Here is a 26776-nt window from a genome sequence, read left to right as displayed (position 1 = left end):
CATCTCTGTTTTGTCTGAGAAAGTTTGCAGAACATCCACTTCCTTATGTCTGAAACACAGGCTTCTAGCGAGGGCATTTTGGGGCTTCACCATGTTTCATTGAAATGTACAGCTGTGTGTCATCCGCATAGCAGTGAAAGTTAACATTATGTTTTCGAATGACATCTCCCAGAGGTAAAATATATAGTGAAAACAATAGTGGTCCTAAAACAGAACCTTGAGGAACACCGAAATTTACAGTTGATTTGTCAGATGACAAACCATTCACAAAAAAAAGTGAAAAGTGAATCACAGTGCAGTTATCACAAAACTACCACTATCAGACCCTGATCATCAACTTAAACTGACTTCTTTTAATGAAATATATACCTAATGCAACAATGCTGTAAAGTAGGAGATCTGCATCTTTCAAATTAATTTGCCACAGATATAAAGCGATCCGCACATCATCGTCGTTAACAGTTGGAAAAATGGCAGATAGTGAGAAAGGGAAGTGACAGCAGCGAATTTCTGTATGGCAATAGGCTACTTACTTTGAGAAGTTAAATGAGGTGATGAAATGCAAACTTTACATGGTGGAATTGAGCTACAGTGGCAGTACAGGTGCACCTGTTGCTGGCATCAGTGTGATATGACAGAGTGAGAAAATCACAACTGATTATTGAAATGATTGAGAATGGCTGCAAATCAACTGCAATTGTAAATTATGTTGGTTTCAGTACCCTAATGGCATATCTAGATTTGAATTAATTAAATTAACTAGGCAAGTCAGTTAAGAACAAATGCTTATTTACATTGACGGCCTAGCCCGGCCAAACCCTAACCCGACGACAATTGTGCACTGCCCAATCACAGCCGGTTGTGATACAACCTGGAATTGAACCAAGGTCGTAGTGACACCTCTAGCAACTGAGATGCAGTGCCTTTGACCCCTGCGCCAATCAAGAATCAGACTTGCTGGATGTCTATAAACACACTTTCATACATCACTGTAGGTTATCCACTAGTTACCACAGCCACAAAGTCCAAATTGTCTATGTCGATACATCGAACTGCATTGCCCCCTAGCGGTCATATGCAGAACCACATCTGAATTGTGAAAATTGCAGTTGAAATTTTAAGAGAAATTGTACATTTGTCACATCCCTAGTGTGAATACTTATGTAAATGAGATCTGTATTTCATTTGCAATAATTTAGCTAAAATGTCTAAAAACATGTTTTCACTGTCATTATAGGGTATTGGGTGTTGAGGGAGAAAAATCAATTTAATCCATTTTGAATTCAGGCTGTAACAACAAAACTTGGATTAAGTCAAGGGGTTTGAATACTTTCTGAACATATATGGCCAATATACCACAGCTAAGGGTTGTGTCCAGGCACTCCGCATTGCATCGTGCCAAAGAGCAGCCCTTAGCCGTGGTATATTGGCCATATACCACACATCCTCGGGCCTTATTGCTTAAACAACATAGGTGACCGAAGCAAAATGTTGCAATGCATTGGCCGGGAATCGAACCCGGGCCTCCCGCGTGGCAGGCGAGAATTCTACCACTGAACCACCAATGCTTATTAATACACTAAAATCTAGGTTTAGGTAACAATACATGCAGGGATGGATGCAAATTGGGCCCAAAAAGGTGACGTTTTTTTTGCACTGCTCGGGAGAAATGCAGGTTTTAACTAATTAAACAGCAAAGAATATGATCTACAGTCTCTGTGTGTAAAATAAAGTGGTTAATGTGAACCTAACTCACAGCAAAAAAATGTAAAGGAAGCAATCCAATGTTATTTGTTACCTAGACTTCACTGCAAATGACACAAGTCATAAGAAGAAAAAAAACAATACACTAATATTGCAGTTAGCCATGACAACCTTTATAATAGAACACTTGTGACCACACACATCTAAATATTGTACTTGAGAAGAAAAAAAAATCTTAAATTGAAATACAATGAAACAAACAGGCATTCTATTTTTGCTCTATTATAGTGGCCACTATAGTAGACATAGGCTGGCTTCCGGGTTGGATGCGTACTGTGTTAAGAAGCAGTGCGGCTTGGTTGGGTTGTGTATCAGAGGACGCATGACTTTCAACCTTCGTCTCTCCCGAGCCCGTACGGGAGTTGTAGCGATGAGACAAGATAGTAGCTACTAGAAAAAACAATTGGATACCACGAAATTGGGGAGAAAAAGGGGTAAAAATTCAAAACGAAAACAAGTGTTCATTCAGTATTGTTGTAATTGTCATTATTACAAATAAAAAATAAAATAAAAAATTAATCGGTATCGGCTTTTTTGGTCCTCCAATAATCGGTATCAGCGTTGAAAAATCATAATCGGTCGACCTCTAGAAAGTACCTTTCTAAATCATGCAACATTTAAATAATAAAATGCTCAATCCAAACAAAACAACAGATAGATACTTGCGACTAGCCCCAGTAACTTCGTATCCATTCAGTGTCACTGTCAAAAGCGATTGTTGATTTTGATATTGGTGAAGCCAAGTTTTTCCTCATACTCCACACAATGACTGATGTTTTAGTCTCGATAAGATTTACACAATCTTTAGTCCAGTTTGCATTGGTAACGTTTGTGTAGCGTTTGTGTAGGCGGTCATTATTTGATATGCAAAATACATTTTAATCCTTGAATCAGCTCTGCACACGTTGGCCTTCTGTGCCCTAGGGTGAGGTTGTGCGCCAGCTAGGTTTACATTCAGATTATAATTTATTATTTAATTTACTGTATAATAAATGTTCATCCTTTGATATCTAACTCGTTGACTAATCCAATATAGGGGTCCAATTTCTCAAAAAACTGTTGCCACCCCATCCATGACATGCTCAGACTCGTTGCAGAGAACAGCCTTTGCATTGAGAAACTGTGTAGGAAACTGTGTAGGCATTATTTATGTTTATTTCTAGTTTTATTTTATATGCAAGACAGATTCTAATAATGTTATCAGGTCTGCACGTTTTGGCCTTCTATGCGCACATGAGCGTGTGCGCCTGGCCTTCTATGCGCACGTGAGGCTGAGCGACTGCTTTGCAGGCTCACATTTGGATTAATATAATGTATAGTTAAAATAAATTATTAATCAATTGATATCTAAATGACCTAATCCATTATCTGAGACCAAGCGTAAATCGTTATAAAACACACATAAGCATCATGAATCAATGTGCCTGTCTAGCTCAGGCCAAGCATGCATATGGCCTCAGAACATCAGGCAAATCCAGTCAATTATAGACATTTTCAAAAACCTAACTTTTCAAAATCTTACATGGACTTTGCTTGGAGTAAAGTGGTCATTCTTGTATCAATTATAGATTTAATGTATTTCCAATTCACCATGGATGAAATTATGGCAATCCATATTTCTGGTGAAGGTGCATGTGCCTTTTTTTGATAATGCTCCAGAAAAGAGCGCATGGCGCAGCAATCCATTATATATCTAAATCTTTTTTCTACTTAATTACAAAAAATAATTTTCATGCATATACAGTATTTTAAAGAGTAATGTCCACTCACAGATCCTCGACGACGAACTGTTAGTAAGACAACTATGGCCAGTATCTGACTGTCTATGACATCATATGATCAATGCATCTGATTGGATTATTGGATATTGCATTGGCAAGAAAAATAGTAGCGTATGGCTCATTTCCTTCTCAAATTGTAGATCTTTAACTGTATGTACCTGGTAAGGTCAGGACATTCTTATTGAGTAAATATAAACTCAGCAAAAAAAGAAGAATCCTCTCATTGTCAGCTGCGTTAATTTTCAGCAAAATTAACGTGTAAATAGTTGTATGAACATAACAAGATTCAACAACTGAGACATAAACTGAACAAGTTCCACAGACATGTGACTAACAGAAATTGAATAATGTGTCTCTGAACAAAGGGGGGTCAAAATCAAAAGTAACATTCAGTATATGTTGTGGCCACCAGCTGCATTAAGTACTACAGTGCATCTCTTCCTCATGGACTGCACCAGATTTGCCAGTTCTTGCTGTGAGATGTTACCCCATTCTTCCACTAAGGCACCTGCAAGTTCCTGGTCATTTCTGGGGGGAATGGCTCTAGCTCTCACCCTCCGATCCCAGACGTGCTCAATGGGATTGAGATCCGGGCTCTTCGCTGGCCATGGCAGAACACTGACATTCCTGTCTTGCAGGAAATCACGCACAGAACAAGCAGTATGGCTGGTGGCATTGTCATGCTGGAGGGTCATGTCAGGATGAGCCTGCAGGAAGGGTACCATATGAGGGAGGAGGATGTCGCCCTGTAACACACAGCGATGAGATTGCCTGCAATGACAACAAGCTCAGTCCGATGATGCTGTGACACACCGCCCCAGACCATGACGGACCCTCCACCTCCAAATTGATCCCGCTCCAGAGTACAGGCCTCGGTGTAACACTCATTCCTTCAACGATAAACGCGAATCCCACCATCACCCCTGATGAGACAAAACCGCGACTCATCAGTGAAGAGCACTTTTACAAACCCTTTACAATGAAGATCTGTGAAGTTATTTGGATTTTTACAAATTATCTTTGAAAAGACAGGGTCCTGAAAAAGGGACATGTCTTTTTTTGCTGAGTTTAGATCAAGAATGTGTGTATCAGATTCTGGCACAACTTACCCTCTCAGTCCAGGTCCTGTACCTGTGCCAGGTTCTTGCTAGTAAAATGGGTCTGCCTGGACATACTCCCATCTACAGTAGCGGGAGTTACCCAGGTTTATCTACACCCACATTCATTTTGTAACATTTTCGATTCATGAAACGACCCTTGACTTTGAACAATCTGACTTATTATACCTGCACACATAAGAGAAAAGACAAACAAAATCATGAGGACGTTCGTTTTTCCTGGCCTACTTTGACAAAATGTAATAGCTCCAAATCTTGTTTAAAAATAATGCTCTCTTGGAGTGGCATTCCTTGAGCCCACTCTTTGATGGTCTCCATTCAAGTTAGAGTCTTAGTATACAGAAATAATCATTCTTAAATCAACAATAAGGACAAACAGCTGCATTTATTTGAATTTGCAGGCAATTGTCAGATTGTTAGTAATCCAAATAGAAAAAAATAAAACAGTAAATATACATGGCCTTTTCTAGCCTATAAAAAAGGTACCCGGCCTGATCTCCACTGTTTTCCGTCTAGTTAGGTACACAATATACACATGAAAAAGCACATTTTCAAGCTACAGTCCTAAATACACAAAAAGTACAGAATTTGACATATACAATATAGCAAAACATTTTTATGAGAACAAAGAATATTGGCACAAGCAAGAATAAACCCTGTCATTCTTCCATTGAATTTGCCCATAAGGGTGCACATCTACTACCAAGGGACTAATGACACAGGAGGGAAATGATGGTAGCACTGGCAAATAAGGCAACCCTATATCGTCATCCATATCACCATATTCACTGTAATAATGGGAATGTTTTGAAATGTCTGTCCTATAACAAATGAGAAAAGACCAAAGATTAAATGTGGCACCAGGTGGGAATAACAGTTTCATTAAGTGAGAGGCCCTTAACGTGATCATAGTGGGGACACAAATGAAATTCAAGTATCAAAATGCCTAAGAGGACACTATAACAAGCTGGATTGGGAAAATTACAAAGAAAAAAACAATTATGGGAAAATAATTTGACACAATCAACAATACATTAGGCAATGTTTTGCATTTGTTTAAGGCAGTAATATTTCTTCCAAAAAGTAAGAACTAGATATCTTAATTCCATGTTAAATATATATATATATTTTTTCTTCTTGTACAAAATAACTAAGCCTGGATCTGAAAATAAGCACTTTCATTTGACTTGTCTTCAAACGTTTGAGTGAGAATCAAAGAGTTCATATGGTCAGCGATGGGTTGTGCTCTGGATGTTTTTGGTCTTCTTCACAGTGAGGTTTGTCAGGGCTTATCAGGCTGGAGCATATAGAGTTGGGTTGTCACTCAGTCTATTGTCAGGCACAAAACCTCAGATCTGGCACAGCATGAGAAGGCATGGTTGTTTGTTCAGTTAATGGTTGCCTTTCATGGCCTCTTTAGCAGCCAAGATGAGAGGTGTAAGACTGGAAAGGGGCTTTGCCAGTTTCAGGAAGGGATGCTAGACAAACAGGAAAGAGGGAGGAAAAAGAGAGTAAGGTTAACATTGGAGCTCATCTCTATTGTAGTACATGCAGATGGTGTAATGATGGAGGCATATACAGCCACATCCAACCAATCAGGTTGACACAAGAGTAGAAGAGCAAATCACATGGGAAGCCATAGATAAAATGGGGCATCACCTGCAGCAGCTCTTTTCCCCCGCCTCTCTTCTCCACATCCATTTCTAGGCAGTGATTAAGGAAATCTCTGAAGATGGGGGACAGCTTTTCTGGGTTCTGCAGCTCTGGAGTGCCATTGGTAGCAATCAGGTACAGTGCCTTGGGGAGGAGAGGAGAGAGTGCAGAGGGGAAGACTAGAACTGTGAGATACCTTACAAATGTGCTGGAAAAGTCTGCCTGTTACATCCATGTCAGTCTTATATCACTATGGAACTAGCTTTTGATGCACTATGATACAGTAAAACAAATACATTTCATTTTAGAAGGGTGCTACTCTACGGTTCACTTACTCTTAGTGGGTTCTCATTGAGGTATGGAGGCTCCCCCTCAACCATCTCAATGGCCATGATGCCCAGGGACCAGATATCAACCTTTGGCCCATAGGCCTTCCGGGTCACCACTTCAGGTGCCATCCAGTAAGGCGTGCCCACCATGGTGCTGCGCTTGCTCTGCTCTGGTGTGATCTGGGCGCAGAAACCAAAATCGGCTGCACAAAGAGAAGGGAGGTGGGACAACTCAGAGAGAGATGGAGACTGAATGTTAGCACTACAAACAGCAGCACTAGCATAATAGTCATTTGTTAACTATCCTTGCCAAAATGGTACTTCTCTTTCATAGGATGTAGATTAGTGGTTTGATGTGTCAGCTGTTTGTTCACCCTCCTGCAATTGCTAATAACCCATCCTCAACTGCCCGACTATATGTGATAAAGTGGAAATCTGAGGCCTGCACCCGACCCGCTATTATAGAAAATGTGCTGTAGGCTACAGTCAAAGAAGGATTTTTTGACAGGGGGTGCAGGATATTTTTTGTGTGCCCAATTTAGATATGTTTCTGCTTATACTTTCCAACATTTTGGTAGGCTATTTGTAAATCAAGTGTCTATAATTATATACATGTAGCTTCTCTTTTGTCATTATATGGTGCCCTAGAAGACTAAATAAACTCTTACTCAACAGAAAATGTAATAGATCAATGGAATCAATACTTCAATCTAGTTGACATCGGTAAAGTTCTCTCTATTATCTCTGCTTATTTTGCGGAGCAAAGACATTTAGGGACCTGGGAGAAAATGCAGTAACAAATAAATAAATGGGAAAGATTTTCTGTGTAAAATGTCCAAATGACATCAGCTTGGATGTGGTTGAAATACAATCAGCGTTTTAATTCTAATTATTTATGACATTCTGGGGTACAAGGGTTTATTTAGTCTTCTAGGGCAACCTATAATGACAGAAGAGAAGCTTGACTACAAAAATGTTGGATATTATAAGCAGAAACATATCTAAATCAGGCAAAACAAATCCTGCACCCTTTGTCAAAAAATCTATCTGCCGTCTCTGACTATAGGTAGCCTACAGCGCATTTTCTATATTAACGGGTTAGGGTCGGGCCTCAGATTTTCACTTTATCACATATAGTCGAGCAGTTAAGGATGGGTTATTAGCAATTGTGGGCATGTGCGGGTGAACAAACAGCTGATTCACGCACCATTACCACGGTCACCATTACCACGGTCAATAAGGTAAATATCTACCCCCAACTATTAGTGCTTTTACTTCCTCTACAACTCTACATAGACCATGACCAGCCTGGGGTTGTTTAGGGGGTAGAGGGAGACTCACTGAGCTTGACAGAGCCATCCATCCCCAGTAGCACGTTGTCACTCTTGATGTCACGATGGATGACCTGGTTCGCATGAAGGAACTCCAGTGCTTGTAAACACTTCAGATGGGGAAACCAATGAGAGGGAGAGACACAGAGAGGGATGGTTATGAAGGAAAAAACTGTCAACAAACACACACAAGTTTCCCACCCAGCCAGTGTTAAAGGGTAAATATGTAAAGGTTAACGCTGTGTGCCGTATAAGAGCTGGTCACCTCTCTGCAGACAGCAGCTATCTGAGCCTCGTCCATGCAGGTCTCTGTCACCACATCAGTCAGCGAGCCACCAGCCAAGTACTCCATCACCACATAGAGCTCCTCTCCCACCAGGAAACTGACATAAACACACACAGACACCAAAGCCAGAGAGGTCGTTAGGATATATTGTATTGTAAAAAATGGTACACCCAATGTGTTCCAGGACCTCTATAGTCTCACCATTACCAGGAGGTTAGGTTTGGTACATCGCACTGACACCAAAGTTAGTGATGTTAAGGTTAATTATATACTTGACCATTCTATTACCTGTCTACGAAGTTGACAATATTCGGGTTCTTTAATTCTTTCATCACCATAATTTCATTTATGATCAGCTCCTTCTTGGGCTGCTTCTGTAGGTTGATCTGTTTAATGGCCACCTGTGAAAAACACCCAGAAAGAAGGAAACGTTCAACATGAGCCTCTAAAATGGGTGAGTGATTAGTTATCCTGCTATTTCTCATTTGCTGCCAGGCTAACAGTTCTCAAACTCTTTCCCCATTCCTGACTCTCTTGTCGTCATTCCTCTACTCTTTCAATATTTCCTTCCTTTCACTTATTCTCCTCTATGCATCAATCCCCGGTCAGTCGACCAATGACAACCCTTAATTCCCCTTTACCTCTTGTCCTGTGGCGACATCAATGGCTGTGTACACTGTCCCCGAAGCCCTGCGTGTGGACAATGTTTACATATTTTTTTATAACTCTGACACACACACACACTCTCCCCATGCACAAATAAGGCCCCATACACACTGCACTCAAATACACCCCAATTACCACCTTCAAATAAACGTACACTTACCCCTGTCCAATTTTTTCATATCTCGTGTACTTCTTTTTAGGATCTCCAATGCTGACTATAGTTCCTGAGGGCAGATATATGATTATACAGACCAGACCAATACTGATTTCCCCTGACAAACGGGTCTTAACCTGTAACATTGCTTTTGTAAAATATATAGTTTGTTTACTCAGTTTGTCCATGATCTCCTCGTCTGACATCTTTCCCTTCTTCTTCTGTCTGTCTACAGCCTTGGAGGCCGAGTCTCCATCTGGGCATGTGGCTGGAGCTGGGATGGGGTCAATGACGGAGCGAGTGTACACCTGCAGGCCAACACACAAGGCACACATAATAAATAATCATGAGAGAATAAGGTCGAAAGGGAGCGAAAGAGAAGTGGAGGTTGTGAGCTCCATTCAAAATGACTCACACTCTTAGTGTATTCTGGACGTGGTGCCACAATGGGTGGGGGAGCTTCATCATCATCATCATCAATGTCCTTGATATTGGTCGATGAGGGTTCCATAACATTTTTGACCGACTAATGCAAAATAGAAGATATAACACACATTTCATACATAGCCCACACATATTTCTTTCACATATTTTCTGGGCTGCCATGAGTGAGGTCAAGGAACAAGAAATCGCAGCACCATATTATTCAGGTAGCTCTAGTAAGTCATCACTAGAACAAATGTAGTACTTACAGACTGGGGTCCTGTGGGGAAACCATCCTTTTCTAAAAATGAAAGGGAAAAAAAATCGCAATCTTTAAAAAGTCTGTAACAAACAGAAAACAGTCAAGTCTAATCCATATGAAAGTTCACCAGAGGAGGAGAAACTGAGGTATTTCTGGCGGCCGTTGCCCGTAGAGTCATAGAATTTGAGCACGTCGAGAACAGCCTGTGGGTTCTTCTTCTGCTCGGACTTGGTGATGTTTGATGTCTGGAGAAGTCGTGCCCATTGCTCTGGCATGCCCTATCAGCGAGGAGGATACAAGGGGGGGTCAATCAACTAAGAAAACTAGCAGTACTACATCCATCCAGGCTGAGATTTGAGTATACCTGGAGTAAGAGATGAAGAGTTGGAGGAAAGTGTGGCTACTCACAGTGAACTCCCCAGTGACAGCATCAAAGCCAACGTGGATGGTGTGTTCAAAGTCTGAAGGCGGAGAGATCTCTGGTCTTTCTTTGTCCCGGTCTTTCTTTCTACCACCTGAAAGTCAATCAATAAAACCATCATTACATTCTCTGTTAATAAACGGGCTGAAACGTAATCAGATCCAACAATGGATAGACAAATTGAAAGACCAAAAAACCTCAACTGCCTCTGGATAGTCTGATGCACACAGATGGAAACTAATATAAGATGGATTGGTTCTGAACTAAGATGCACTGAATGAAATGTAGCTTCTACTGGTAATGCACCTTAAACACCAGAACCACTAAAGCAGTCATTTGGACTGCTCACAAATGTCTTTTTTTTATTACTGTGACATTTTTAAAAGTCATGCCCCTCTCTGTCCTTGAGACTTTTCCTAAATAAGTATATTTAACACACTGTAGTTGTTAGAATCTTTCATGACATTTTGATTAAGAGGAAGGGGGGGGGGGGGGGAGACCTATAGAGGAAGCCAACAGACAGGAATTCCCTTTTACGTGGAGACAGCTTCCACCCTACAGTGCATTCGGAAAGTATTCAGACCCCTTGACTTTTTCTACATTTTGTTGCGTTACAGCCTTATTCTAAAATGGATTAAATAAAAAATGTTCCTCATCAATCTACACACCATACCACATAATGACAAAGTGAAAACAGGTTTTTAGATCTTATTGCAAAAGTAGTAAAAATTAAAAACAGAACGTTTTTTTCCCCCTCCAATCAAAACAAAACTTTACTGTGTTTAAACATCTCAATACACTTTACATGAATATACAGTAGACACACTGAATGGCACACTGTTCGGCTGTCACGTTCTGACCTTTATTTCCTTTGTTTTGTCTTTATTTAGTATGGTCAGGGCGTGAGTTGGGGTGGGCAGTGTGTGTGTTTTTCTATGTTTTTCCATTTCTATGTTTGGCCTGATATGGTTCTCAATCAGAGGCAGCTGTTTTTGTTGTCCCTGATTGAGAACAATATTTAGGTAGCCTGGGTTTCACTGTTGGTTTGTGGGTGTTTGTTTCCGTGTTTGTCACCACACGGGACTGTTTCGGTTTGGTTTTTGTTCATGTTCACATTTATTGTTTTGTATTTCTTAGTGTTCAGTTGATGTTTTATAATAAACGATATGGACACTTACCACGCTGCGTTTTGGTCCAATCCCTGCTACACCTCTTCAGACGAAGAGGAGGAAATCTGCCGTTACATCGGCCATGTAAGTGACCAGGAGCTAGCTGGACTGACAGACAGCTGTCGTCATTATGTGGTGCTTGCCCTGCAGAGTACAGTTGATCTAACCTCAGGCCAGACCATGGTAAATCCCACCAGTCTCTGAGAGAATTCAACCCCTGACCTCTGACCCCTGGGATGTGTCTTTGGGAAGTGTAGTTTGTTTATCTGGATATGTCTTTAGGGGATGTACAGTAGTAGCTAGTTTCTCTGGAGACCTCACTTCTTCACTGTAGGAATAAATGTGTAAACCAAGAGACCCTGGAAACTGGGGGCTGGGGCCGGGAGCTGAGGGCTGGGGAAGGGAAGAGAGGCCCTCTACTGTACATGTTTGTAGTGTACTGTAGAGGACAACGGTGGGAACTTGTCAGTGGATTGAAAATGCAGTTCTCAGCCAAAAACATAGATAGAGGGCCACATCAGATGTAATGCAACACATACAGTGCCTTGCAAAAGTATTCGGCCCCCTTGAACTTTGCGACCTTTTGCCACATTTCAGGCTTCAAACATAAAGATATAAAACTGTATTTTTTTGTGAAGAATCAACAACAAGTGGGACACAATCATGAAGTGGAATGACATTTATTGGATATTTCAAACTTTTTTAACAAATCAAAAACTGAAAAATTGGGCGTGCAAAATTATTCAGCCCCCTTAAGTTAATACTTTGTAGCGCCACCTTTTGCTGCGATTACAGCTGTAAGTCGCTTGGGGTATGTCTCTATCAGTTTTGCACATCGAGAGACTGACATTTTTTCCCATTCCTCCTTGCAAAACAGCTCGAGCTCAGTGAGGTTGGATGGAGAGCATTTGTGAACAGCAGTTTTCAGTTCTTTCCACAGATTCTCGATTGGATTCAGGTCTGGACTTTGACTTGGCCATTCTAACACCTGGATATGTTTATTTTTGAACCATTCCATTGTAGGTTTTGCTTTATGTTTTGGATCATTGTCTTGTTGGAAGACAAATCTCCGTCCCAGTCTCAGGTCTTTTGCAGACTCCATCAGGTTTTCTTCCAGAATGGTCCTGTATTTGGCTCCATCCATCTTCCCATCAATTTTAACCATCTTCCCTGTCCCTGCTGAAGAAAAGCAGGCCCAAACCATGATGCTGCCACCACCATGTTTGACAGTGGGGATGGTGTGTTCAGGGTGATGAGCTGTGTTGCTTTTACGCCAAACATAACGTTTTGCATTGTTGCCAAAAAGTTCAATTTTGGTTTCATCTGACCAGAGCACCTTCTTCCACATGTTTGGTGTGTCTCCCAGGTGGCTTGTGGCAAACTTTAAACAACACTTTTTATGGATATCTTTAAGAAATGGCTTTCTTCTTGCCACTCTTCCATAAAGGCCAGATTTGTGCAATATACGACTGATTGTTGTCCTATGGACAGAGTCTCCCACCTCAGCTGTAGATCTCTGCAGTTCATCCAGAGTGATCATGGGCCTCTTGGCTGCATCTCTGATCAGTCTTCTCCTTGTATGAGCTGAAAGTTTAGAGGGACGGCCAGGTCTTGGTAGATTTGCAGTGGTCTGATACTCCTTCCATTTCAATATTATCGCTTGCACAGTGCTCCTTGGGATGTTTAAAGCTTGGGAAATATTTTTGTATCCAAATCCGGCTTTAAACTTCTTCACAACAGTATCTCGGACCTGCCTGGTGTGTTCCTTGTTCTTCATGATGCTCTCTGCGCTTTTGACGGACCTCTGAGACTATCACAGTGCAGGTGCATTTATACGGAGACTTGATTACACACAGGTAGATTGTATTTATCATCATTAGTCATTTAGGTCAACATTGGATCATTCAGAGATTCTCACTGAACTTATGGAGAGAGTTTGCTACACTGAAAGTAAAGGGGCTGAATAATTTTGCACGCCCAATTTTTCAGTTTTTGATTTGTTAAAAAAGTTTGAAATATCCAATAAATGTCGTTCCACTTCATGATTGTGTCCCACTTGTTGTTGATTCTTCACAAAAAAATACAGTTTTATATCTTTATGTTTGAAGCCTGTATTGGATTCATCATGTGTACCATGTCTCCTAAAAGGTCTGAACCAAGAGTTTGACATCAGACCATTTCTTACATGAATATGTCACTTTGATTTGTCTTGCCTTCCAGGTCTCCTATTTGGTCATTTTGTAAATATAGGTCATTTTTTTGTAACTACCACATGTGCCAATCTCATTGATATCAAATTATTAGTGATACACAAATAGTTTTTACACCCACCATGTGTCATGTGCGTAATGGTCATGCGAGGTGAAATATGTATATTGTGGGATGTAAAGCACTCAGTTTTTTTTATGTTTGACTTGAAAAAGATCCGTTAGATAGAAACATTGTCAACAAAGCCGTGAATTGGGAGCTTTAACAGTTTGCAGGCCTTCTTGTTCTTTACTAGAATCTTAATATCACAAAATGAACTGGAGTTATAACCAGTTTTAGGAGGGCATGTCATTTTTCAAATGGTTTTCCCCCGGTTGCCCCTCTTCCAACAGTAGGGCCTGATCCCCCTCCTTCTCCCGGAAGTTGGAGGTGCCGTGCCCAGTTGATAATCACCCCAATAATTTCCTCGAAACTGAACCTAAGCTAAACTATACAGAGACTAACGTCACACAACAAATTAAATAAATGAGAGTATGATGGGTGAGAAAGTGTGAGTTGATTACTGAGGGGAAGCAAACAATGCCAAATTTTGTAAATCACCAATTGTGAATGAAGAACAAGGCAGGCCATTCCATTGCATTGATCTATCTAATTTCAAAATGGTATGTACCCTCTATCAGCCCATTGAATCCAAGCAGTCTTATATGTCTACTCTGGCCTACTTGGAGTACACAGTGAAAGTGTGCATTATTTACAATGGCAAGAAGACCAAGATGATTGGATGCACATGCTGCGTCAGCGTTGCTACAAAATCTGAATGCAAACAGCTCAGATAGTGGGGAAGAAATGAATCATCAATTATTCTTCTTATTCTCCTGAACATACACCTCTGAGGTCTAAAGCATGTTTTAAATGAATGGTGCAATGAGCAGGTGCCCGCGCCACCACCAAATGGAACGGCGAGACAGGAGAGAGGAAGGAACGGCACCGTTTGGTTTGGGTAGAATAAGCCGGTGACAATGACAATCACTGAGAGAGAGGACCCTACATCAAGCAAAAACATCAGCAACACACTCAGCAATTTGTTGTTTATGTGACATGAGGCCATTGTGTTTAGACGCACGCCATGTAAGCACAAGCTGATCATATTTGACTGCTGTCAGACACATTCATTATAATACCATCATTGCTATTTTGATGATTTGCACTATTTATTAAGCACACTTGGCACTTATAATGATGTTTAGGCTACTGATGTTTTCCTCATTTGATGGTTGGGGTATTTTTTGTTATAAAAATAAGCTGTTACCACGTTCCAACACATAGCCTATGCTTCATCTTTCATAGTTGTCACAATTCCACAAATAGTTTAATTTATTTAACCTTTATTTAACTAGGCAAGTCAGTTAAAAACAAATTTGAATTTACAATGACGGCCTACCCCGGCCAAACCCAGACGACGCTGGGCCAATTGTGCGCTGCCCTATGGGACTCACAATCACGGCCGGATGTGATAAAGCCTGGATTTGAACCTGCTTCACTCGGGAATAAAATGTATTGAACACTTGAATGTGTTTTTACATACAGCCTACAGGAGCAGAAACAAATGAAAGTGCTATTGTGTTATTTGAAATATATATATTTCATGTTTTAATGTTATCTAAGACATTCATAAACTCAACCAAATTATTATTTTTGTGATAGCCTATATAGCTAGGTTTACATCCAATTGGTGACAGATTTCTGAATGTGAATATTCTAAAATCTGCATAAAAATGATATGCGCATTTTTCCACCGGAGCTGTTTGCATCAAAGTGACTTGTTGCAGATAAAAGGCTGTGCGTGATGACGTAGTGCACATAAAATACCTTTCGCAGTTAAATTCCCATGTACCGAATAAAAAATACAAGTTAAATGGGTTTCCATCGCATTTTCAACTAAGTATAATGCACATTTAAAAAATGTATTTGCATTACATAGCAAGTGTGCCCACTGTTATTGGCACGTGCGCTCTAGCCAACAGCTGGCAGATACAGTGCGGGGATAGCATACATGATGAGACTATTATGGACAAAAGAGAGATATTATTTGTATTTGTCAAACGGCAGCCAAGCATCAATGATCATTTCACCAGAATAAGACCCTTGATATTTATTGGAACTGAGCATCAAGCTCATCACCGTGCACTTTCACCACCCTGTGAAGTTCATCATAACTTATTTCATCTGTAATAAACTGCATGCTTTCCCGAGTTGTAGTGGGAGGTCTACTTCGACATGATGGTTATTATATGAATATTTGCGCATAAAACCGCTTCTACCGACATTTCTTGCTTAATTAATTTGAAGAAATAAAAAGATCTCACCTTGTCTAGCGTGTTTTGTCGACTTTTCTCGCATAAAAAGGTTGGATGGAAACCTGGTTCATGAAATGTATTAATTACACTGCTAGAATGTTACACCCAGAATGACTACTCATTAGCTTGAAGGGGGCAGTGGTTCCCTAGTGTTAAAAAAATAAGATAGGACAGCCGACCCACGCTTTAGAGCCCCTCCCAGTGCCCCACCTCTATGGACTCGTCTGACCTTTCTCTGCGCCTGAGAAAATGGAGATGATCTTGTTGCGGGGTTTCCTCTCCTCTGGAACCGAGGGCAGGGGCTTAGAGCTGTGATTGGCTGAGAGTGGGTCCTTGCTGGAGCCTGTGCTGAAGATGGTGCTGCTCATCCGGACCGGGGGGGCAGGGGGCTTGTCCTCGGGATCACCGTTATCACACATGGCCACAGGGAGGACAGAAAGGGTAACAGAAAGAGACAGACAGAGAGTGAGAGTGCGTGGAATAGACAGGGGTGTGCAGAGAAATCAGAATAGAAGGAGAGCGCAGAGTGATATCTGTAAGACAAACAAAGACATAATCAGGTTGACCACACAAATGACAGGTGAACAAGAGCACATGCACATTACATTACATAACATACATTACATATATTGTTCTCACATATATCTATCCATCTTCTCAGATCAGTGCAGATGATAGAGAGTAAATGAAGAGAGGAAACCATGTCAGACTATTGAGAAACAATAAATGGACTGTGTATGAAGACCATCATAATCAACTTTCAAGATCAGTAACATTAGCTAGTTAGAAAAGAGAGAAGATAGAGGCATACCTATAAATTCTCTCACTCCACACATTCAATAGCATTTACCTAACATTAGGCTAAGGTTTCTGAAATATGCACCATAGTAACGTTAGCTAGTTCTACATTCCAGATCACCCCGACATCCAACACAGAGGTAAAGACAGTTTCAGGTTGGATATTACACGGATATTCACCTGTAGTTTTCCTTATGTCCACCAACAGCAGTTAGGGACCGTCAACATAGTGACAAATCAACATTTTCAAATTTCAATAGATCTTTAACCATTACTCCTAAAACCTTCAAAACTGGTTCTAGCTAACCCGGTGGCATAGACACACATTGCACACACCTTTTTTTGTTGGTTCACATCTCACACTATTTAAAAATTATTTATTTAAATTTTTGAAATTCAATAGTGCCTTGGTCATGTGACCAACACCTCAAAAAAGGTTCATAATGTACACTCAGTGGGCCTACTGCACACTCTTTTGTGTCAATTTGCATTTTATGAGATTTTACAATTTAAAAAATATAAAAAAACGTCAATAGCTCTCTGGTCATGTGACCTACAACCCTCAAACTACTATCAGAATATCCACTGAGTAGCCTTACATGTAGCACAAATTTTGTTTGTCCATTTTAATCTCATGCGTTTTTATATTAATTTTCAATGTTTCTAATTTCAATAACTCCTTGGTCATGTGACCTACTGACCTTAACCAAGGTTCAGAATGTCCCTTCTATATGGCACACCCTTTTGTTTGTCCCTTTTCATCTCAGGTGATTTTACATAAATATTTTTTACATTTTACATTTCAATAGCTCCTTGGTCACATTTTTGTTATTTACTGCTGCTCTTTAATTATTTGTTATTACTTTCTATTACTTTTTTAGGGATTTTCTTAAAACTGCAGTGTTGGTTAAGGGCTTGTAAGTAAGCATTTCACTGTAGGTTCTAAATACAACTTTATTTGATGTGACCTACTGACCTCAAACAAGGTTCAGAATGTCCACTGACTATCCTTCTATATTGCACACCTTAGTTTGTAAATTTTTCATCTCACACGTTTTTACAGTAATTGCCTGCTCTGCTCCCCTGAAGGACAGTGTCACTCACACACCTATTCACTTGGGCATTCCCACTGGGGCCTTCCTGACCTCCAGGCAGGCCCCCATTGCCATCTGAACTCCAGGCCTCTACTCCCTGCCTGCCCTCTCCCTGGGCCTGAGTGTGTATAGCTTACTCCCTGGAACTACAGACCTTACTCCCTGGAACTACAGACCTCCAGGCCTCCACACCTACTCTCCCTACCCGTTCAACACCCCTCTCACTGGGCATCACCCATCACTGTGCCCTGGCCGGAGCTCAGCCATCTCCATAACCTTGCCCATCAGGCGAACTGGAGCACCCACACTTAAGTACCCCCTCCCGGACACTAAGACATCTATTTTTCCGCTGTCAGGAACCACGTGCACCTGGTAATCCGAAACAGGCTCTGTGCACCTGGTGACCCACCTGCTTTTTTCCACTCCGAGACTAAGTCCCCACTCCAACCTCCATGGCCGGGGTGCTTTTTTATTTTGCTTAACTACCCTAAACCATGTCTTCAGAGAGAAATTAATCCACTGATTTTGTCTATTGTATTTTTATTTTACCATGTCCTTATTTCCCAAAACTGACTGTATGGGTATCTCTGTCAAAGTAGTCTCGATGTCTTTCCATTTGGATTCGTATTCTGAATTGCACCAACACACCAGGGGTCTCAATTGGTCTGACACATAATAATCGTTTAGGCCATACCATATGGTAAGGCCATACCCCCACAGTTTCTTGGTAACTGTAATGTTGTATATCTAGTTCTTGTTCTCTTACGGTTCCAGATAAACCTTGATATCCGTTTATCCCATTCCCTAAACTGTTTAGGTGGGATTTCTATGGGCAGTGATTGGAACAAATACAGTAACCTTGACAGGATGTTCATTTTGATTGTTTCAATTCAACTACTAAGATCTAAGGGAAGTGAATTCCACCTGTCTAGGTCATCATATATTTTCTTTTTTTTTTTTTTGATGCACTGTATCACTTCTTTGTTGAAACCAAATCTTTCCATAACTTGGAATAGGTAATCCCATCCCACTGAATCAAATGCTTTTTCTGCATCTAGGCTGATTAATATTGCACTTATTCTGAGGATTGTGGTCCATGACATGTAGTGTTCTCCTTATATTGTTGTGTGTCTGCCTATTTTGTATGAAACCAGTTTGATCTCCATCAATCAATTCCACTTTTGGCTATGATTGATGCATATAGTGTGTTAAGAATTTCTAGGTCTATTTGGTAGTGCCTCTCTCCAGCTCATCCAGGGCCTTATGGCACTTGATCAATCAGTGGAGACTTGTTTTTGTTGAGATATTGCTTTATTAATTTATTCTGTGAATATTTCTAAAGTTAGTCTATCATTTTGCTCTGTCCCAATTGTCTGTCAGTGCGTATCTGCCTTCTCTGGTTGCTTGTACAGATGTGTAATATGATTCAAATGGAGGTGCTACCAGGAGAATTTGGTTGCCTTTGAGCCTGCCATAATATTGTTATTTCACTCAGTTTTACCTTTTGAGAATATAAGAGGGTCTTTGTGGAGGAGGCCTGTAATTTCAGCAGTTTCTGTGCTTTAATCTTTTTCTTGGAGATGTGGCTATGATCTTCCCTCTAATAACCGCCTTAGCTGCATCCCACAATATAGCAGGAGATACTTCCCCATTATCATTATTCTCCAGATAGATGTTCAATTCTGTCTTTATTGATTCTTTGAATGCTGGATCATTCAGCATGCTTGTATTAAGTCTCCATATACACTGCTCAAAAAAATAAAGGGAACACTTAAACAACACAATGTAAGTCCAAGTTAATCACACTTCTGTGAAATCAAACTGTCCACTTAGGAAGCAACACTGATTGACAATCAATTTCACATGCTGTTGTGCAAATGAAATAGACAACAGCTGGAAATTATAGGCAATTAGCAAGACACCCTCAATAAAGGAGTGGTTCTGCAGGTGGTGACCACAGGATGGGCTGATGTTTTGGTCACTTTTGAATGCTGGCGGTGATTTCACTCTAGTGGTAGCATGAGACGGAGTCTACAACCCACACAAGTGGCTAAGGTAGTGCAGCTCATCCAGGATGGCACATCAATGTGAGCTGTGGCAAGAAAGTTTGCTGTGTCTGTCAGCGTAGTGTCCAGAGCATGGAGGTGCTACCAGGAGACAGGCCAGTACATCAGGAGACGTGGAGGAGGCCGTAGGAGGGCAACAACCCAGCAGCAGGACCGCTACCTCCGCCTTTGTGCAAGGAGGAGCAGGAGGAGCACTGCCAGAGCCCTGCAAAATGACCTCCAGCAGGCCACAAATGTGCATGTGTCTGCTCAAACGGTCAGAAATAGACTCCATGAGGGTGGTATGAGGACCCGACGTCCACAGGTGGGGGTTGTGCTTACAGCCCAACACCGTGCAAGACGTTTGGCATTTGCCAGAGAACATCAAGATTGGCAAATTTGCCACTGGCGCCCTGTGCTCTTCACAGATGAAAGCAGGATCACACTGAGCACGTGACAGAGTCTGGAGACGCCGTGGAGAACGTTCTGCTGCCTGCAACATCCTCCAGCATGACCGGTTTGGCGGTGGGTCAGTCATGGTGTGGGGTGGCATTTCTTTGGGGGGCCGCACAGCCCTCCATGTGCTCGCCAGAGGTAGCCTGACTGCCATTAGGTACCGAGATGAGATCCTCAGACCCCTTGTGAGACCATATGCTGGTGCGGTTGGCCCTGGGTTCCTCCGAATGCAAGACAATGCTAGACCTCATGTGGCTGGAGTGTGTCAGCAGTTCCTGCAAGAGGAAGGCATTGATGCTATGGACTGGCCCGCCCGTTCCCAAGACCTGAATCCAATTGAGCACATCTGGGACATCATGTCTCGCTCCATCCACCAACGCCACGTTGCACCACAGACTGTCCAGGAGTTGGCGGATGCTTTAGTTCAGGTCTGGGAGGAGATCCCTCAGGAGACCATCCGCCACCTCATCAGGAGCATGCCCAGGCGTTGTAGGGAGGTCATACAGGCACGTGGAGGCCACACACACGACTGAGCCTCATTTTGACTTGTTTTAAGGACATGACATCAAAGTTGGATGAGCCTGTAGTGTGGTTTTCCACCTTAATTCTGAGTGTGACTCCAAATCCAGACCTCCATGGGTTGATCAATTTGATTTCCATTGATCATTTTTGTGTGATTTTGTTGTCAGCACATTCAACTATGTAAAGAAAAAAGTATTTAATAAGAATATTTCATTAATTCAGATCTAGGATGTGTTATTTTAGTGTTCCCTTTATTTTTTTGAGCAGTGTAGTATTTCTTGGTTTGCTATCAAGGTATAGAGTTAGGTAAACTCCATTATGATCTGATAAATCGCTCTGCCCGATCCTACAATCCTTAAGCCTGTGTCTATCTGCACTGTACATAAAAAAAGTAGTCTAACCTGGAGTATTCAGTGTGGCGGGCTGAGTAAAAAGTATATTCCTTATCGGTCTTGTGGGTGTCAACGCCATACATTGAGCAGTCCTAGATCCGGCAGTATCCTATTGATCTTTTTGGCAACTAGGCTCATTTTCCTATTTTGGTTTGTGCTGTCCAATTTTGAGTTTAGAATTGTGTTAAAGTCCCCTCCACAGATAAGAGTGCCAGTGGTTTCTGTGGCAATTAAATCAAACACCTTCCTGTAGAAGACCATGTCACTCCCTGGGGGTGCGTATACATTAAATAATGTAACTTCCTTGTTATCCAGTTTACATTTAACATTTATAAATCTACCCTCGTCTTTTATTTCTGACATAAACTCAAAAATAACTGAATTTGGGATCAAGATTGCAACTCCCCTTCTACCCATTTTGTAAGAAGGAAAAAAAGTGTTCCTATATCTAATTTTCTTGAGTTTCTCTTGTTCAGGTGTGGATAAGTGAGTTTCCTACCAGAATAGTATGTCAACTCTCTCCTGTTTCATCTTTGCTATTACCTTACTTCTCTTGACGGCACTCCCCAGTCCGTTTACATTGAGACTGACCTTAAATTCCCGATGATGCATCGATATAAATAAAAAACCCTGTGCATAATATCTGCCTGCTTATCATGAACCAAAAAATGAACAAAAAAATCAAGAACGATAAAGTAAACCAAAGTGGTTAAAGACTTAGGTATTTGGACTCCCATGTCAGAGGACTGTCTCTTGCCTCTGGGGTTTGAGGGGATGAGCCTGTCCGCAGGATGGGCCCCTCGCTCAGATATGAAAATGCGTGACGTAGTCACAAACAAGACCTGGTGGAACCAAAAATAATAAGGGTGCCTATTTCGTCGCTTATACACATTGGCTAATTACAAGTGAAAACTATATAGGTCATGCGTGCATATCATGAATCCTCCCTTTGATATGCCCTTCTGTCGCCTCGTCAATGTGTCATTAATCCTTAGCTAATATATATGTTATTAACGTGACGCTACTTAGTGTGTTCATAAAGAACACGTGCTTTTGGCTACTCACCCTTCTTCAGCATTGGGGGAAAATAGGGGATATATTTTACCTATTGTAATGTCAACCGTAACATACCAAAGTCTTAACAGCTCACGTTAACTATTAATTCTGTCAAGTCCGATTCAGTGTCTTACATCTTCCCGTTGGAAATGCCGGAGTCTCTCTCGGATGTGAACGTCCTCTCGCCGAGATGGTTTCCCTCTTTCTCCATGACCCGGCTTGTCAACAATGATCCATGGGAGAGCTTGCTCAAGTCTTTCCGCTGGTGATGTCACCTTTCTCCTGGCGGTATACTCCACTGGGAAGCCCCTTGACTTCAGGTCCTCAGCCGCCTCGTCTGCATGCTCGTATGTAACTGGGCCATTTTCCAGAAATACCCGCATTTTTGCCAGGTATGGTGTTTGGAAGCGAATACCCTTCTCTTTAAGTGCTTTCTTAATGGGGGTGTATTCTTTCCTTCTTTGCAGTATCTCTCCCGCGTAGTCATGATCAAAGAACACTTGTTGGCCTTGGAAGTTAACAGGCTTTATCCAGGTTGCATGTAAGACATTCTCTTTGACTGAGAATTTTAGGAACCGTACTACTATGGATCTTGGTGGGGCGCCGCTGCAGGGTTTTGAGGCCAGAGCTCGGTGTGCTCTCTCGATTCCCAGGTCAGTGTCGTCTTCAAGTATGCCCTTGAATAGACCCTCCAAGAAGTTGGGCATAGAGTATTTTTATGCGCCCTCTACGAAGTTATAAAGTCTAATGTTGTTTCGATGTGAGAAACCTTCGAGTTCTGTCACTTTTGCCTGTAGTGCGTGTTGGCTTTTCAGTGAATGTTCAAGTATTTCTTTGACTGCGGAGTTCCATGTGTCCGTTTCCCCAATGCGCTGTTCTGCGTCCCCCATTCTTGTAGATATGCTGTGAAGTTCTAATTAGTTTTCTTCCAGTTTCTGGTTAATGTCCTTCTTGAACTCATTTAGTTATTTTCTTACATCTTCTCGAAGTTCCTCTCGTAAGCCTGTGAGCGCCTTGCGCAATTCCTCCTTATCACCTCACGACCCGCTCTTTCGGGTTCATCGACGATTATATCTTCTGCTGTCTTGTTACGGGCTGTTGTTGTAGCTCCGCGGCCTTTTCCTATTTTCCCCTTTTGCGTAAGTTATTATAATGAGTAAATACTTGAATTTAGGGGGGGAAATACCCAACCGATGTGCAGTACGAAAAACTAGGCAGCCATTTCCTAAGTTGCGTCACCGGAAGCCGTGCTTGGGTGATTTGAGTGCGACCGCAACAGGTGGGTGCGCTCCTTTGAATTTCATCAAGTCGACATTCAGTGATGAGTGCCCAGTGGGAGCCTGTCCGTTGTATGGGTCCACAGCAAATCAATGGGCATGGATGGTAATACCCACATCAGATGTAGGCCTCCCTCCCAAGACAAGCTGGAGATACCTCTCCCCACTTCGTAGGGCATGAGCCAGATCCATGCAGGCCAAAGGGTTTGGTCTCCACCTCGAGTCTAGTGAGCGTAGAGACCTCCCCACCTACAATGTGTGGTGTCCCGCAATGAGGCAAGCCTGAGGCTTGGTAGTGTCAACTAATGGTAAGGAACATGCCATCTCCACTACATGCTCCAAGGAGCATGGAGGAGAGCTCCCACATAGAATGTGTAGAGTCCCGCACCCAGGCGGACCTGAGACCTGGCAGTGTCCATAACCGCTAAGCACATTCCAGCTCCATTTAGTACTCCACCGTTAGCGGATCCAGCCAAAGCCAGCATTCGATTCAAACCTTCACGGTTTAGAGCTAGCTAAGTATACGGGGGACGTGTGTTTAAACGTTTCACCACAGCCGCTCTGTGATCAGACTGATGCCAGTAGTACACTTTCATCAGCCGTCTCCCAGGACTTAACTACCCCTCCCAGCCAAAGCCAGGTATGCGTTCGAGCCATCATTCTCTGATTGACAGGAAGCCAAAGTCAGGATTCGTTTACAAGAGCCCAGCAGCAAAACATTGAGTTTGGTGGAACCGCCCCTACATTTTCATGCTTGACCGAAAGCCCCATAGTCCAGGACTGACTGCCGCCTTCCGTTAACAATCATCAGCCATCACCATCTGCAGGACTCTCTTCGCGTACGGACTAGTACCGAGGTAACTCCCGCTTGATTTGCATCATTAGCAACACTAGAAAACAGGTGACATACAGGGAGGGATTGGAAGAGCCCTGCTATATGGATACCTCATTATCTACCTTACTAAGGCTAAGCACTCCTTAAGAGAGTCATTGTTCCTCCCGCAGTTTACCTGCGCTTCATTGAATTTCTTCACTTTGACATTCAGAGCACTGGGCAGAAATCACATCAACACCCACCGCGGGCCTTCGCGATGCTTTGTTTTAATTAAAGCAGACGGATTCCCCTGGTCCGCACCCGCTCTAAAATCAGCTGCTCGGCGCCGGAGACCCGCCGGAGACCCAGCGCGAACAGGGCCGGTGAGCACTGTAGCTGGGGAGATCCGCGAGAAGGGCCCGGCGCACGTCCAGAGTTGCCGCCACCAACTGCCTGACCCAACCCCCATCTGTCCGCCTTCGGCCCCCGACCCCCGCACGCAGCCCCTCTCTGCACAAGAGACCGCGAGATGGGCCGCACAACAAACTTCCAATAGTGGTGATAGAAGGGCAACGGAGCGACTGCTCCGGATTTTCAAGGGCCAGCGAGAGCTCAACGGACGCCGCCAGAACCGCAGCGCTTTCCAGGACTTGGGGAGAACCCATTCCAGGGCGCACTGCCCTGCAAAGAAAACTCTCCCCGGGGCTCCCACCAGCTTCTCAGGGATCGGTCACGTTACCACACTGGACGCCTCGCGGCGCCCATCTCCACCAGTCCGTGGTACATTCTGAAAGTAGTTTGAGGTCAGTAGGTCACATGACCAAGGAGCTATTGAAATGTAACATTTTGAAAAATGTATGTAAAATCATGTGAGATGAAGATGTTCAATATAGAAGGGTAGTCAGTGGGCATTCTCAACCTTGTTTGAGTCAGTAGGTCACATGACCAAGGAGCTATTGAAATCAGAAAGTTTGAAAAATTAATGTAAAAAATGTGAGAATGGACAAACTGTAGGCCCACTGAGTGTACATTCTGAACCTTGAAGTCAGTAGGTCACATGGAGCTATTGAAATTCAAATGTAAAAAAAAGTTTGTGGGACTCCCGAGTGGCGCAGTGGTCTAAGCTGTAGCTGTGCTCCTAGAGATTCTGGGTTCGAGTCCAGGCTCTGTCACAGCCGGCCACGATCGGGAGACCCATGGGGCGGCGTACAATCGTCCCAGTGTCGTCCGGGTTAGGGGAGGGTTTGGCTGGCAGGGATGTCCTTGTCCCATCGTGCACTAGTGGCATGCTGACACGGTCAGAGGCGTTTCCTCCGACAAATTGGTGCGGCTGGCTACCGGGTTAAGTGGGCATTGTGTCAAGATGCAGTGCGACTTGGTTGGGTTGTGAGTCGGAGGACGCACAGCTCTCGATCTTTGCCTCTCGAGTCCCTACAGGAGTTGCAGCGATAACACGAAATTGGGAAGAAAAAAAGTAGTTTGTACTTTGTTTACACTCCCTAACAAATTCAATTAGTAATACAAAATGCTGCTCACATTTCCACGTTTATGAGCTTTGGAAAGCGAATTAATGTCAAAATCTTGAAATGTGTAATGTTGTGCGCAATTTTTCCAACATCAAGACACTTACTTGGATTCTGTGGCTCAAGTGGTTTGAAAGAGCGAATATCAAATCTGAAACGGTCTTTACCTCAGTACTTCCAACTGTGTATTAGAAAGTCACAACGTAAGATCAGATGCTCTGTCGTCTCCCAAGTGACGTTAGGCCTAACTATTTAGCGGATTCCACGATTATATTAGTGCTAATTATTTTAGCTATTCAACTAATCTAATTAAAGCAGGTTAGCTAGGCTAACAGTTACCCGAGTTTTTTTTCTTCAGTTAGACAGAACTCTAATTACACATATCTAACTAACGTTAGCTAGCACTGCTAGAAAAGCAGAAATGTGCACGAGTGAATTAGCTAGTAAGCTTGTCCTCCAAGTGCAGTAGCGCGAATGCCAGACAATAACGAACCATGCTTGATAATACACATGTTAATTTGGTAAGCAACATAAATGCATTGATTAGCTAGATAGTGCTTGTCCTCGGTACCGACAATCGCCAACTTATTTGATGATGACGTTGTTCTGCGACTCGCAACTTACCAGAAAGACTCCACAGGAAACATGAATATAACTTGGGTCCAATCCCTAGACGCTATGAAATCGTTTGTACATACGTAAAACAAGAGTTATGATATTACTGTGGAGCTTGCATAAATTACACAGCGTAATCCATTGTGTTTTCAATAGTTTAGTTCCCTACATTTTTTCCTCAATCTTTTCGTCCCGGGAATAATTCCACTATGGCGAAGGGGAGGCGGAACTACCGCCCCAGCGACGGGTGTTAAAACTATAT

The 26776-nt window shown here is 42.4% G+C and overlaps 1 protein-coding gene and 1 non-coding gene across 3 annotated transcripts; both read right to left on the bottom strand.

The window, feature by feature from the left end:
- Positions 1-1497: 1497 nt before the first annotated feature.
- trnag-gcc (transfer RNA glycine (anticodon GCC)) lies at positions 1498-1568 on the bottom strand. Its single transcript has one exon. It is a non-coding gene; the product is annotated as a tRNA-Gly (tRNA).
- A 3461-nt stretch (positions 1569-5029) lies between these two features.
- On the bottom strand, positions 5030-26728 carry LOC139409247 (p21 protein (Cdc42/Rac)-activated kinase 2b). Of its 2 annotated transcripts, none has more exons than XM_071154129.1 (15): positions 26524-26728; positions 16152-16455; positions 10176-10282; positions 9895-10045; positions 9775-9806; positions 9498-9608; positions 9258-9390; positions 9089-9152; positions 8904-8952; positions 8551-8663; positions 8242-8359; positions 7987-8086; positions 6652-6848; positions 6323-6460; positions 5030-6141 (listed from the first exon to the last, which is right to left on the bottom strand). In XM_071154129.1, the coding sequence occupies exons 2-15, from the start codon at positions 16339-16341 to the stop codon at positions 6055-6057; spliced, it is 1590 nt and encodes a 529-aa protein (XP_071010230.1). In that variant the 5' UTR covers positions 16342-16455; positions 26524-26728; the 3' UTR covers positions 5030-6054. The 2 variants fall into 2 exon arrangements, with proteins under 2 accessions (XP_071010230.1, XP_071010231.1); XM_071154130.1 differs by having other exon boundaries at positions 16133-16455; positions 26524-26714.
- Positions 26729-26776: the final 48 nt, after the last annotated feature.

The sequence above is a fragment of the Oncorhynchus clarkii genome, chromosome 5 (genome assembly GCF_045791955.1).
Source record: "Oncorhynchus clarkii lewisi isolate Uvic-CL-2024 chromosome 5, UVic_Ocla_1.0, whole genome shotgun sequence".
NCBI lineage: Eukaryota > Metazoa > Chordata > Actinopteri > Salmoniformes > Salmonidae > Oncorhynchus > Oncorhynchus clarkii.
Note: the sequence above shows the minus strand (reverse complement) of the source record. Positions and strands in the feature narration are given on the sequence as shown.

What these genes read in the sequence shown, in the direction of transcription:
- LOC139409247 (XM_071154129.1), bottom strand. Translation starts at nt 16,341, where the DNA reads ATGTGTGATAACGGTGATCCCGAGGACAAGCCCCCTGCCCCCCCGGTC. An exon ending in TCCCCACAGGACCCCAGTCT is followed by an intron (nt 9,609 to 9,774) that starts GTAAGTACTACA and finishes ATTTTGCATTAG; the next exon opens with TCGGTCAAAAATGTTATGGA. An exon ending in GTCCAGAATACACTAAGAGT is followed by an intron (nt 9,391 to 9,497) that starts GTGAGTCATTTT and finishes GTTGGCCTGCAG; the next exon opens with GTGTACACTCGCTCCGTCAT.